At 43.8% G+C, this 13,168-nt stretch overlaps 1 protein-coding gene across 1 annotated transcript in view; it reads right to left on the reverse strand.

Moving 5' to 3' along the window:
- Dok5 (docking protein 5) overlaps positions 1–13,168 on the reverse strand; it is a 144,869-nt gene that overhangs the window by 72,816 nt on the left and 58,885 nt on the right. The window contains exon 2 of the mRNA XM_055596145.1: positions 3,613–3,720. Within this exon, the coding sequence (XP_055452120.1) occupies positions 3,613–3,720 (108 nt within the window). The remainder of the gene's footprint in view (positions 1–3,612; positions 3,721–13,168) is intronic.

Below are 13,168 nucleotides of genomic sequence, written 5' to 3' on the forward strand. Positions count from 1 at the left end.
TATATATATATATATATATATATATATATATATATATATATATATATTTTCCATTTTTGCCCAGGAGAGCTAACACCTTTAGCTCTGTGCTCAGTGAAGCATGCACTAAGTTTTAAAACTTTGCAGTCAACTTCTTTGTTAAAACTCAAAACAAGATGCAGCTACGCAAAACTGTCACTTAAAGACAGTATTCTCAACAACGATGTGCACATTGCCAAACACTATAGATTTCCTACTCAAGGGATGTGTCCTCAGACTCCATACCATGCCTGTGTTGATCAAAGAGCACAATACACATTTCCCAGTGTCGTTTAGAAATCTCGTTATTTATACTGGAATAGATTGTGAAATCTGGTCACAGCATGCTACTCATAACCTTGGTATGATATTATCAAGATTCATAAATTACACAGCATTTAGATAAAAAATGCACATCTCAGAATTACTTATATGCCCCCAAGAGATTAATATTAAACACATCAGATTTGAAAGAGTAAAGAGAGAATGGGCGACAGTAACCCATCAAGGGCTTGCAGGCTTAATGGAGATAATTCCTCCTCAGTGCTAGGGCTTTGAACTTTGCTTAATGATGATTACAGATGAAAGAGAACCCAGCTTACCAAATTCCCCAAAGATTTACATATTAAATCACAAGCCAGCAGGTAGAATCCCGAAGTAGGGCAACTGAGTATGTCCTCAGCCTCCCCTTCCTCTGCCAAGGGCCCCTTTTCAGCCCATGCAGGTTCAAAGATTTTAAATCTGTCCTAAAATTTCCAAGTCCTGGCATTTCCTTTTCCTGGTTTCAGATGGTCCTTTTGATAATTTTTTTTTCCCTTAATACTTAAAAAACACCAAGTTTTCTGTTCTGTGTTAGGTAGCAATAACTAATAGAGACACAAAGCCTGCTGTCATTGTTTTAATGTGGGGGAAGGAGACCCCAGGGAACGTGAGCGTGAGCGTGTGTACCCCTTTGCCTTACAAAAGTACCTAAATCAGGAAAAGGGGGGCTGTACCCCAGTTAGCTTCTTCTTCCTATTCACCCTACACCAGAACCTGTTTTAATGGTGGACCTTGTTTTAATGTGGAGGAAGGAGACCCCAGGGAACAGCAAGTGAGAGCATCCACAGTCTACCTGCTAAGGGAACGAAGAAAGCGGAGAGCAGAAGGGAAGCCATGAGGGGACTCACTCTAAATGAAAGGCTAAGTGAAAGTACTACCTAAGAAGAATTTGAATAATTCCTGAACTAAAAGAGTGAGCCACGTGGGTGTGGAGGAGTAAGAGACTTCCAGGAAAAAGGGAAAAACACAAGCGTGGGAATGTGTGAAGACTCCAGGAGCCAAGGACCCTAGAGCAGGGTAAGAGGAGATCCTGACCTAGGAGGTGTCACAGGTCACAGGAACTCAAATGCTGACAGGCCACTGTAAGGATTTTGCTGAAGGAAATGATGTCATGCACACTCCAGTGATCCAGCAATAGGTAGTCCAGCCACTGGGTCCCCAGAAGTGTCAGTAGGGGCTGTGGGAAGTATGTGGAGCCCCCACGCACTTTAAACACAGAGGCTTCACCATGAGCTGATGGACCGGATTGGGGAAAGCCCCTACAAAGTCAGCCTTACTTCTCTTCTTTTTGTTAGATTCACTCATGTCTTCTGGAGAAACACAGCCTGTTTCTCTTGCTCTCTTTCATTCTCCCATACCCAGTATGCGATAGACCAGAATAAGGGTTTGTGAAGAATGAAGTATTTCTGGAGCTCCTTGGAGCTTTATACATACAAGGAAGGACAGAAGGGCATGGGTAGCCACACACAACGATCAAACGGTACAGAAATCTGTGGAATTGGAAAAAGAGAGGCTGCGTGAGGTTGTGAAGAGATCTCTAGTTATCACACTGACAGATTTGAAGGTCTGTGAGGGTACACGCCCACACCTCCTCTTAGTCAACATCTTAAAAAACCAGGAATTAACCAGATATCCTATCATGGTCAATGGAAGGGGAGCTTGCCTTACCTCTTTCCCTGGGTACAGACATGACTTCAGAATGAAGAAGATCAGAGGAGTGCTGTCTAGCAGAGGCTTTATAGCAAAAAGCAAAGGTGTACCGTGTCCTCTCCCTTAAGAGTTAGTCCATGTGCATCTGCCAATCTAACCCCCTGCACAGAAAATCATTCCCTCAGGGAACACTGACTCCTCTGGGGGCCTTAGGAATAGTATAAATCCTGCCTACAGTGTAGATCAGCCTGGTCTCTCCTGCCACTGTCTACCGTTACCCCTTCAGAGTGGGTTACTCTGTAATAACCCATGTCTTCCTTCTGCAATATTCTCTGACTCATTCGGATTCTTTCAACAAAGGTCACAAGAACCTTGGAGATGAGGGGAGTGCAGAGAGGTCCCCATGACAAGCTGAGGACAGCCACACTTTTAGTAGAGTCATCAAATCTATATTATTTGTCCAAATTATGAAGCAAATACTGCTTTAGGTGTTTGAAGTTTCCTTGGAAGGGAAGGCCTCCCAAGCAAGTACATTAAATCATGCCTTTGGTGTTGTTTTCTGGACAAACTGGCATGCAACCAGCACATTGGATGCACCTGACTGGGTTCCAGTCATTTAGGATAGGATTAGAGAGTCTGGCTTTAGAAAGCACATGAGGATTCTGTGGCTCACCACTGCTTTTCCACAGTATCTGTATAAGATAAGCCTTTTCAGTTCCCCAGCCAAGCCAGGTTCCTATACTGATGAGTCTCTACCAGTTTTACACAAAAGTCTAAAGGGCAATGACCCCCTGACCCAACTTTCTGTGTCCCAGTGGATAGTCCCACACCATGCCCGTATGGGCACCATTTCATGGACTTAGTAGATTAGAAGGGGGAAAAAAGATGTAAAATTGGGGTGGCGAGTCACATTATGCATGATGTGAGGGGAGTTGGACAAGGGAAATAGGGGTGGGTATTGTCAGGACGCAGTCCAAGAATGGCATTGCGTGAGAATCCTGATTGCTTTTGAGAAAACTCCGAAAAAATAAGCCGAGAGTCTCATGACCTCAGTTTCTTCAGAACACAGAATTGTTCGTGGAATGTGCTTTCATGCCTCTCCCAGGTGCGGTGCATGGGAGAGAGTTTACTTCAGCAGCTCTTATCCACGAGGCTTTGTCCTTGTGATTGAAAACCATCCTCATGCAACTCTTCTTAACCCTCAGGGTATAAGCTGTCTGATGCTCTGAAAAAAAAAAAGCTGGCTAGACTGTCAACGTTAGTCCTCATCATTTTCAGGCCCCTTTCTCCCAGGCCCATGCCACCGATTAGAGCAAATAACAGTTATAACTGTGTTTCACTGGGTGTGTGCATGAAAGTCTCAAGAGCAAAGAAAAACCATTTTAAAAGACCAAGAAACCAGAGGAACAGTTTTGCATTAACCATGTTTTAAACAATCAGTAAGCAAATATATTCCATTATGATGTTTGTTTCCAACACACACATACACACACACACACACACACACACACACACACACACTCAGGACCTTTGTCAATCATTTGGATGTGTTTTCCCAGCAAGTCCAAGTGACCTCCTTCCAAGCCAAGGCCTGGAGAGCTGCAGCCTCCGGCCAGCCCTTACCTTGTGGTAACACCTGAAGTAAGCAGCACGCTCATCTGAGAACTTCTCCAGTCTCTTTGGGCCCTTGCTTGAAGCTTTCTTGAACACTAACCAGCATCGTTGATAAATCTAGAAGGAAATGCATCAACAGTTCAACCACCTCAGACACGACTGCTTCTGACACCTGCATTTAAACATTTCCCTTCTGGTGTTTCCACCCGTGAAATAGTCACACACTGGAAATAGGATGTTGGTTTTGGAAAGTAAGAGCCCAGGGGAAATGGGCAAACTGCATGTTTCAGACAATTACTGGAATCAAAACAGGGGAGTACGTGAGGGGAGATTTCTCCATGTTTTGATATAGATCACTATTATATTTCAGGGAAAAGTTCCAGAAATAAAAATCCGGTAGTACCTGGCAGATGGGTAAAGACGTTGGCCTTACTACTGTCTGAAACCTTGGGGTATACCATCCCTCCACCTGCCACAGTGACTTAACCTCCATTAGTTGTCTCATTTCAGGTGGGATAAGGAGGTGAACACACTCTTCTCTGAAGCTCGGGTCGGAAGACAGAACCTAATGAATGTCTGATGCCTCTGGATGTATAGTAAGATGTTAACTATTTAGTCATAACGACAAGAGTTAGAAACGATTCCGTCTTCAGGAATAAGGAGTGGCAAAGTTATCATGCTCCTGTCATGGGTAATTTAGCCCACTTTGCTCATCTAGATGAAGGTAGACATACTGGCCTCTAGGAAGAAACCTATCCTGCTGTTTCCCTAAACGGTCAGTTGTCAAGGCGTTTCTAAAAGTTTATAGTTATACTCCTAGAGCTGGGTTTCTCTGCCGTGAAGAACAACGCGACAGGCCTAAGTGGTCACAGTGCCGAGACGAAGAGACGACCTCTGTATCACTTGTCCCGCCCCAACAGGGCTCAGGGACATGTTGGAAGAGGGGGTGGGTGGAAAGACTGTAGGAGCTGAAGGATGGAAGGAGTGCTGTGAGTGCTGTCCTCTGGACATGACATCGCTGCTGCATTCACGAGCTCGCAGCAGCTGTCGTCACCTGCATGAGCCTTGCCCAAGATCGAGCCAGCAAGGCCTGTTGACAGTCTAGCTTATATCGCTAACTGGTCTCAGAGGGTTACAAAAAATGAGGAGGGAACGTGAAGGTGGGTGGAGGATGAGGATAAATATGGTCAAGATTCATTCTATACATGTATGGAATTGTCTCGAAATAGTAAAAACGAAGGCAGCCACAGCATCGCACAAGTGTGGTACATATTAAGACACACGATACATGTCTCTCACATGTAATGCATGGTATACATATATAAGAAAATGCATCCTCATTGCATTAGAAACTTCGTCAGTATAGACACGACACACGGTGTATTATAGCAAATTGCGCCACGCTTGCAATGCACGTGTGGTCTAGGAGCGGATAGCATTGGTAGCTCTCACTTGAACCAAATATTAGAAAAAATTTGTAATGCCATGGAAAATGTCTGTAACATGTTACAGCAGTGACAGAGTAAAACCTCAGTGTCATGATCGTTATTATCTCAAAATGCATCATAAAAAGACAAAGGAATGTTTAACAATGTTTTCTGTAGCTCACAAGAATAGGTTTGGGGGTTTTATTGGCTTAATAAAATTTAATATGCTACTTAAATCAATAGTATGTGTTATTTATTGTTAATGTATGCATGTATGTACAGATGCACACGCCTGTGTGTGTGTGTGCACGTGGAGGCTGGAGGGCAATCCTTGGTGTTACACACTTTCTTTGAGACACAGTTTCTAGATGGCCTGAAACTCACAGTTTATGCTAGACTGGATATGAACTTGGAGTCTGCCTGCCTCTGTCTCCCCGACACTGTGATTACAAGCACACATGTGAGCACAGGATGTGAAGAATTTGCCTAAGCAACACACCTCTGATGTTGAGAAAATGGTCACACCACAGTTTTCCCGAAGGCTGGGAAGGGAAGTGATGCCATTACCCTTGGAGAGCTAGTGCTTGGCTGACAGGGCCACCCTCATCCTCCCAGACTTAGAATTTTTTTACTCCTCAAGTACCCAGAAGAATTAATAAAAGGCAAGTCAGTTCTATCAGCTTTCATCTTGCGTAGCTTTAATCTTCCAAGGGATACAAGACATGAAAATAAACTGAAACAACAACTCAGTAGAATAAAACAACCTTTCAACAAATGGTATAGGGCAATTGGACATCCACAGGGAGAGAGGAGAGAGAAAAAGCACAGGAAGAGAAGGAGGAAGAGAGCAAAGAACAAATGATCTTAACTAAGCATTAAAACACTCCATACAAAAACTAGCTGAAAGCAGATTTACAAATAAAATTATAAGCTCTTAAAATATTTTTATTATATATAATGATGAGTGTAAGTCACACGGAATACTACTTAACTAGGAAAAGAATGGCCTCTTGCTACGAGTAACAGCTTGGCTGAATCTCCAGAGAATGAGGCTCCATAACAAAACAAAGCAGGCTGGGGAGGTGCCTCATTGGCCAAGAGTACGTTCACACTTTTAGTGCAAGGACTGGGGGTCTGAGTTCGAATCCCCAGCATCCATGTAAACTTTTTGGTGTGGCATCATGGTGTCTGTAACCCCAGTGCTGTTGGGGGTGAAGGCAGCAGGATTGCTGGTGGCTTCCCCCACTTCGAGTTCTGTGGAAGATGCTCCCTCAAGGGCACGATGCAGAGACAGGTCAGGGCAGCCACCTTCACCCTCTGGCTTCAGACATGCACACGAGTACACACATGTACATATATTATACACACCCACAGAGGGAGAGAGAGAGAGGGAGGGAGAGAGACACACAGAGGGAGAGAGACACAAGTCATACTGACACTTCACACTCAGCTGGAACCCAAGACCTCATGCACGCTAGGCAAATATCCTACCAGACAGCTGTTTCTACATCGCAGCCCACATTCTCAACACAAAACTATAGAGCTAGGGAGCAGTGGTAGTTGTTGTTGGAGGGAAGGGACAGGAGGTGAAGGGAAGTTGGTGGGCTTTCATGGGCTCCATGGGGTTCTGGTAGTAAGGGATCGTTCTGTATTTTGATTGTATCAATGTCAGCTGCTTCTTTATATTTTTTTTCTGTATTGGGGGAGGAGTTTATTACCCGGGAAACTAGGCAATAGGAAAGGATCTTTGTGTGATATAAATCTACAACTGAAGGTACATCCACAACCACCTCAAAAGTAGAATGCTGCCAGACACGCTAACATACACGTTTGATCCCAGTCATGGGGAGGCAGAGGCAGGCAGATCTCTGTGAACTCCAGGCCAGCCTGGTCCACTTAGGGAGTTCCAGGCCAACAGGAATACGTACTGAGGTCCCGAGTCAAAACAAAATGTTTGATTACGAAATGATCAATGTAAGAATGTTTATAGCACAATATCAACCGAATAGCTGTTATCTACACTCCTCTCCAGTCCTCCTCTGACTCCACCTCTGCACCCTCTCTTTCTGGCCATTAAATCACAGTCTAATAAAGTACTAAATAACCATAAGAAGAAGACAAGTTAAAGCGACAGGTAAGATTTGTGCACAAAAGTTCTCCTCGGGGTGGGGAGCCACCACCGGTAAAGATTAGTATTCTGAACTGTTGGCAGAAAGTCCTATCAACATCCCGCATGTGTCTGAAGAGCAGATGAGTCAATTGGCTCCATAAAATTGTACCCAAGGACTGTAATTTCAGCGGCAATGACTGTCACTCGCTTGTTCAAATCAAGCGTGTGGAAAAGGTTTCTTACTGTCTTTCTATTATTGGAAACCTGTTTTTTTGCACATGCCTTTGAAATGGGCTCAGAAATTGAACATTCTAGAGGGCATGTAAAAATAAAAATAAAAATACTCCCGCTGCAAGAAAAGATACTTCCAGTAAGAGGGATATTTTCAATTCCCTAAGTATGTCTCCACTTTTCAGACCCACTTTTTTTTAATGAGAGCATTTTTAACTTTTGGAGATCTGTTCATTTTCTTCTCAGTTGGACCAGGTTTTGCCTGGCTCCCTTCCAAAGACTGATGCATGCAAGCCAGAGATCCCTCTTTTTCCAGCATGTCTAATGAGTGCCATCTTTGATCCATCTGTATGAAGTTTAGGGAGCTTTTGTTTCTCACTGTGTGCCTCTCTCTTTGTTTTATTAAACACCGAGGCACAAAAGTTCAATATTATAGCAATATAACAACATGAACAAAGTTCTATAAGTCATACGTGGGGGCTGGAGAAACGTCTCAGAGGTTAAGAGCACTTGCTGCTCTTGCAGAGAACCAAGTTCAGTTCCCGGCATCCACATTGGGTGGTTCACAACAGCCTATAATGCCAGCGCCACTGTATTTGTCGCCCCCTTCTGGCCTCCTTAGGAATTGCACCATTTGCATATACCCAACACAGAGAAACATACATACACAGTTTTTTGTTTTGTTTTGTTTTTAAATAAAATATTAAAAAAAAAGAAAGAAAGAAAAAGAAAGTCAGTGCAGCCTAGCTGTAAAATAACTGTGAAAGGGGTTAAGATGAATTTGTCATTCAGGTAGTGAGAACAGTCTGTCTGTGACATAAGAGAGCAGATGTGGATGATGAATTTCACCCTGCAAACATCCAATCTGCAACTAAACAGAACAGAATGGCAACAGGGTGAAGCCATTCCAGATCGTTCCTCTGTTCTACATCCATCACCCACCAGTGGCTCCAAGTGTGGCCCAGGCGCATTCATAATAACCCTTAACTACACAGAGTCCTAGAGATGAGACAAAGGCTGCTAATCAACTGTGACGAGGCCATTGTACATTCACCCTCCTGTGTACACCCCACACTCCTACTTTTTAATTTCAGGCAAATGCCTTGAGTTATTTGTAATGTTCTCTCAGACGGTGTAGTGCTTTCTTTACACCTGGGACTGACAACGTGAATTTTCCAAGAAGGGTTGCTGCTGGCAGGTTGGCTCATGGAGTGGAGGACCTTGATGCGAGCTTTGACCACTTGGAGCAGCATGGGGTAAGAAGAGAACAGAGCCCTGAAAGGTTTCCTCTGACCCCTTGGTGTAAGCTATACCCCACCAATAAATAAATATACGAATAAATTAAAAACACACTTATAAATTTCATACAAAGAAAATTCTTCGGTAGCGCTGAGACTCTGGGATGGGAGATTTCCCACAAGGGCCATGCCGTGCTACTTGACACAACATGTCAGTTTGCAATCTTGAGTTCCAGAGGCACACACTGAAGATGAAATACGATTCGATGCGTGGGTCCTACTGAAAAGTTGAACTTTCATTTTCAACTGCTGCCCTCACTCTGTTCTGAGAATTTGACATTCACCTGGGTGGATTCACTGCCTGTTATCAGTTAGTAGGTAATGATAAATACATTATTAGCAGAGAATTTGGTTTCGGAGAAATTTCATGTTGAGACTGAGCTATCCTAATGTCGATGTGCTGGGTTGAGGGGTCCTCACCACATAGCCCTCAATGGCCTCAAACTCCTGGACAATCTTCCTGCCTCTGCTTGTTGGGTGTAGATTGCTTGTTTTATTTATTTATTTATATTTAGTAACAGGGAAGTCTGTGCCATGTAAGATGCTTCCTAGCACCTCTGGTCTCCATCTGTTAAATGTCATGGTGGCATCCTCCCTCCCCCCAGCCAACAACCAAAACTGTCAGCAGACATTGCCAAACTTCTCCAAGTGGAGAGAATGGGGATCACCATGATATGGACAGAATATGAAGACGATGACTCACAGGCTCGTACACTGGCCACTTTGTTACCAGTTCATGGGCTTTTGGGAAATGACAGATGCGTTAAGAAGACTTGACTAGTCAAGATCAACCGCTCTGTTCACTTTCTCTTAGGTGCCTTGGTCACAACCTCAAAACTGACCATCCAAACTGCTGGACGTTGATCTGAGACCCCATATTTGAAGAAGATGAACCTTCACAGGAATCTTCAGAACCCTAATTTGGAGAAGCTCATTTGGAAACTGCACAGGATGGATGTTGTCAACCAAACACAGGTCCTCTCGGAGAGCAGCAAGTGCTCTCAAGCTCTGAGCCACCGCTCCAGCCCCTGACTTGTAGTGGGCCTGATCTGGGATGTAAGCCTTGATTTGCTGATCTCTCTGTGGTAGAACTCTTCAAGTTTTAGCTCTGGGCCATCTTTGATGAATATAAAGAAAACCTACCTGACATGTCCCTGCTTGGGGGAAACAAGGAGGCAGATATGCCTCATGTAAGAGTCCCATTTATTCCCCCTCTGCTACAAGCCAAAAGTCTTACTTCACTAAACTTATATTAAAATATTAGCCTGAAGCTCCTTAAATCCCTTCCACCAAATCTCTAGCGTCCATCCTGACAACTGCCCAGTACTGAGTGTAGATGGCATTAAACGTAAGCCCCTCCTCAGAATGTGAGCACCACTCATTAACCTTGGGATGGTGTTGGGTTTTTTTTCATCATTTTTTTGATCTAGAAGGATAAAGTACACATTGTCTGTAGGGGAAGAGAGTCGGTGACTGTTGTTTTCCATGTTGCCAGCGTTTCTTTCCCGAATGCACATCAACTTCCTCCTCCCTGAGCATTACCCTAACTTTAAAGCTATACCCTTAGCCTCGTAGTCCTGAATTGGTCTCTTTTTTTTCTCTGACACTTCCCCAATTTTTTAAAGTTCCCCCAAACAAATCAAGTATGTTCCTCATTCAGAATATGAATACCAAAGGCTAATAGCCTCTGGACTCCTCCTAGTGCAGAAAACTGGCCCTCTGAATACACCACCTCACTGAACTCTACTGGCAATGCCGTGAGACGGGAAAAGTGTCACCGCTGCACTGCTTGGGGGCGACAACAGCAGCAGCAAGCTTAGACACCAGCCCAGGGTCCTAAAGCTACCTGAAACAAGCCAGAAGTCAACGCAGCTGGGAAGCAGTGGTCCAGACGAAAGCACACACGGTTACAACTAGATGTTTCCTTTTAGAGCTGATGAGCAAGATGCTCACTTCTCACAGGGAGTTTGACTCTTGTACCTCTTTATGCATTGCTGGGGGTTTAGCTTTCCTAGGGAAATCCTGATGTCCATGTTAACGGTTTGTTTTCCAGAGCACAGCAAACAAAGTTGACTTCTGGCTAATGGTTCGAAAAGTACCACAAGCAACTTTTCCCGCTTCCCACATCTTCTCTTGCCTCTCTAATACTCAGCCTCACTAGTTTCCATAGTCATGATGGCAACAATCTTAGAATCCAGGCTCACAGATTCCTTGAAGAGCTCATCCCCTGGGCTAGCCAGGCCTGCCGGGTCCTTCTCTGTGGCTGACTCTGCCCTCTCAGAGTCAGTTCCTCTATCCCTGTAAGACAGTAAAAATGCTGAAGTCCAAAGACTCCCCAGCATTCATTGATGATGTCATTGTCCCATACAATCTAGAAATCAAGAGAGACGAGTGCAAGCTAGGAGACTCAGGAAGCAGGCCAGCAATAGATCCTCTCCATCCTGCAGGCCAGTAACAGCACATTTCTCCTGTGACAGCAGAATAGCACTGGCCTGAAACATGCCTGAGAGCAGGGCAGGGAAGTTTCCAGGCCTGTGAGCGACTGCAGAAGGCTGGGTCTTGGAAGTGTGCTATCTCAGTTAACCCCCCCAGGTTCCCCATGAGGACCCTCAGAAGTCGGTACCTGAAGCTCACAAGCTTCAGTATTCCCCAAGATCTAATTTGTGTTGATAGTGGGGCAGCTTTCAATATCACTTCACAGAATAGTGAGCTAGTTCAGAATAGCGTGCTTCATGAAAAGAATTAATGAAGAAACAATAAGACTTCTAACCATGGGTAAGAAGTTTTCTTAAAGGGGAAAATGCTAATTTGGAGAAAACTTCACTGTAGACATGAAGGATCAGTTTAAATTCACTGCAAAGAAAATTCTAGCAAAATAATAGGATAGTTTATCATGAAACAAAGTGTGTTTTAAAAGAGTTTGAAATGCTCAAAAAGCATCCACGGCCAATAAATTAGCAGTGGCAATCACAGACTAATGGTGTAAATTAACAAAGCCATTCTAGAAGCAGAATGATGCCTATGCATTGACTTAGAAATGAAACTTCTAGGGCTGCCTTACCACAGGGAAAAAAAAAATTAAAGAAGCAAGCAATCATGTGGGCACAGGGTGAAAACATGTAGGCACAGGGTTCTTTGAAGAAACCATTAGCAGCACACAAATGATGCACACAGTGATTGCTCCAATCATGTCCTGCCTGCAAACCGAAAACAGCCCATCATTAAAATGATACTGTCTGACAATGGGGAGGTCACAGAAAATGCCATCAGTAACTGGTTAAGTATAAAAAACTATTAAGCCTAAAAATGAAATCCTTGTTTTAAAACCCCCCATTGTGTGCTCATATATTATGTATATTGATCTAGTAAACAGGTTTCATTCAGCTATTCATGTGAGCTTATAAACACTCTCTCTGACACACACACACAAATAGAACAAAGCTTTAAAAACAAGGTAGAGAGCAATACAGGAAGACATACAACATAGACCTCTAGCATGCACTCATACAAACATCACACACACACACACACACACACACACACACAATTTCTTTTTTAAAAAATAAAATGATCTCTCCAACACAATATACTAAATCTGTGCATTTTACTCTCTAAGCCGAGCCTGGTAAGCATTGATTTCTCTGCAGGAGTCTGACACTGTAACCTAAGCCAGCAGCTTCTGCAGTTCAGAGTTCCCTATTTTCAATCCAACCTTTTTAATCTGCTACCAGGGCAATCTTTAGACACTAATGTGACCACATCTTTTTTCTGCTTAAGGCACTTCCCAGGATTCCTACTGCCTTTAAGGAAAAGCCAAGGAGGATGTAATGAAGCCTCCAGACATGCACAAACTCCCCTATCATGTGCCATTATTTTACAGCCTTCTTCATTTCATATTAGAACTCTGCGTCCTGTAGTTAAACGTGTTAAGCCCTTTTAGTGTAATCCAAAGCAATAACATAGCTCACTTGTGTACCATGCAGAGGTGAGACCCTGGGCTGGGTCCCCAGTGCCACAACACTGTAAAGCTAATAATGACACTTATATATTATTTTGAAAGAGCTTTTATGGTATTGATATCCACCATGAGCTGCTCAGTTCACTCTGGCTGAACACAGGAAGCCATTCTCTGGCCTGTGCACAGTAGACCAGTGTCAAGAAAGCAATACTTGGTTATGTATGTTTTCCGGCTCTTTTTCCCTTCTGTTCTCAGGTGTACAGAGTGGGAAAAGAAGAATGTGAAGAGAACTGCAAAGAAGAAATGAGGGACGGGTCAGAGAGGAGAGCTGGGGATGCATTTGATCAAAGCATGATTATGGGGCTGGAGTGATGGCTCAGTGGTCAAGGCACTGCTTGTTCTTTCAAAGGACCCATACCCACATGGCAGCTGTAACAAGCATGTGTAACTCCAGTTCCATGGAATCTGGTGTCCTCTTTTATCCACAGTGGGTAACACACACACACACACACACACACACACACACACACACACACACACA

Source organism: Psammomys obesus, unplaced genomic scaffold (genome assembly GCF_907164565.1).
Source record: "Psammomys obesus unplaced genomic scaffold, mPsaObe1.curated_primary_1811, whole genome shotgun sequence".
In the NCBI taxonomy this organism is placed as follows: domain Eukaryota; kingdom Metazoa; phylum Chordata; class Mammalia; order Rodentia; family Muridae; genus Psammomys; species Psammomys obesus.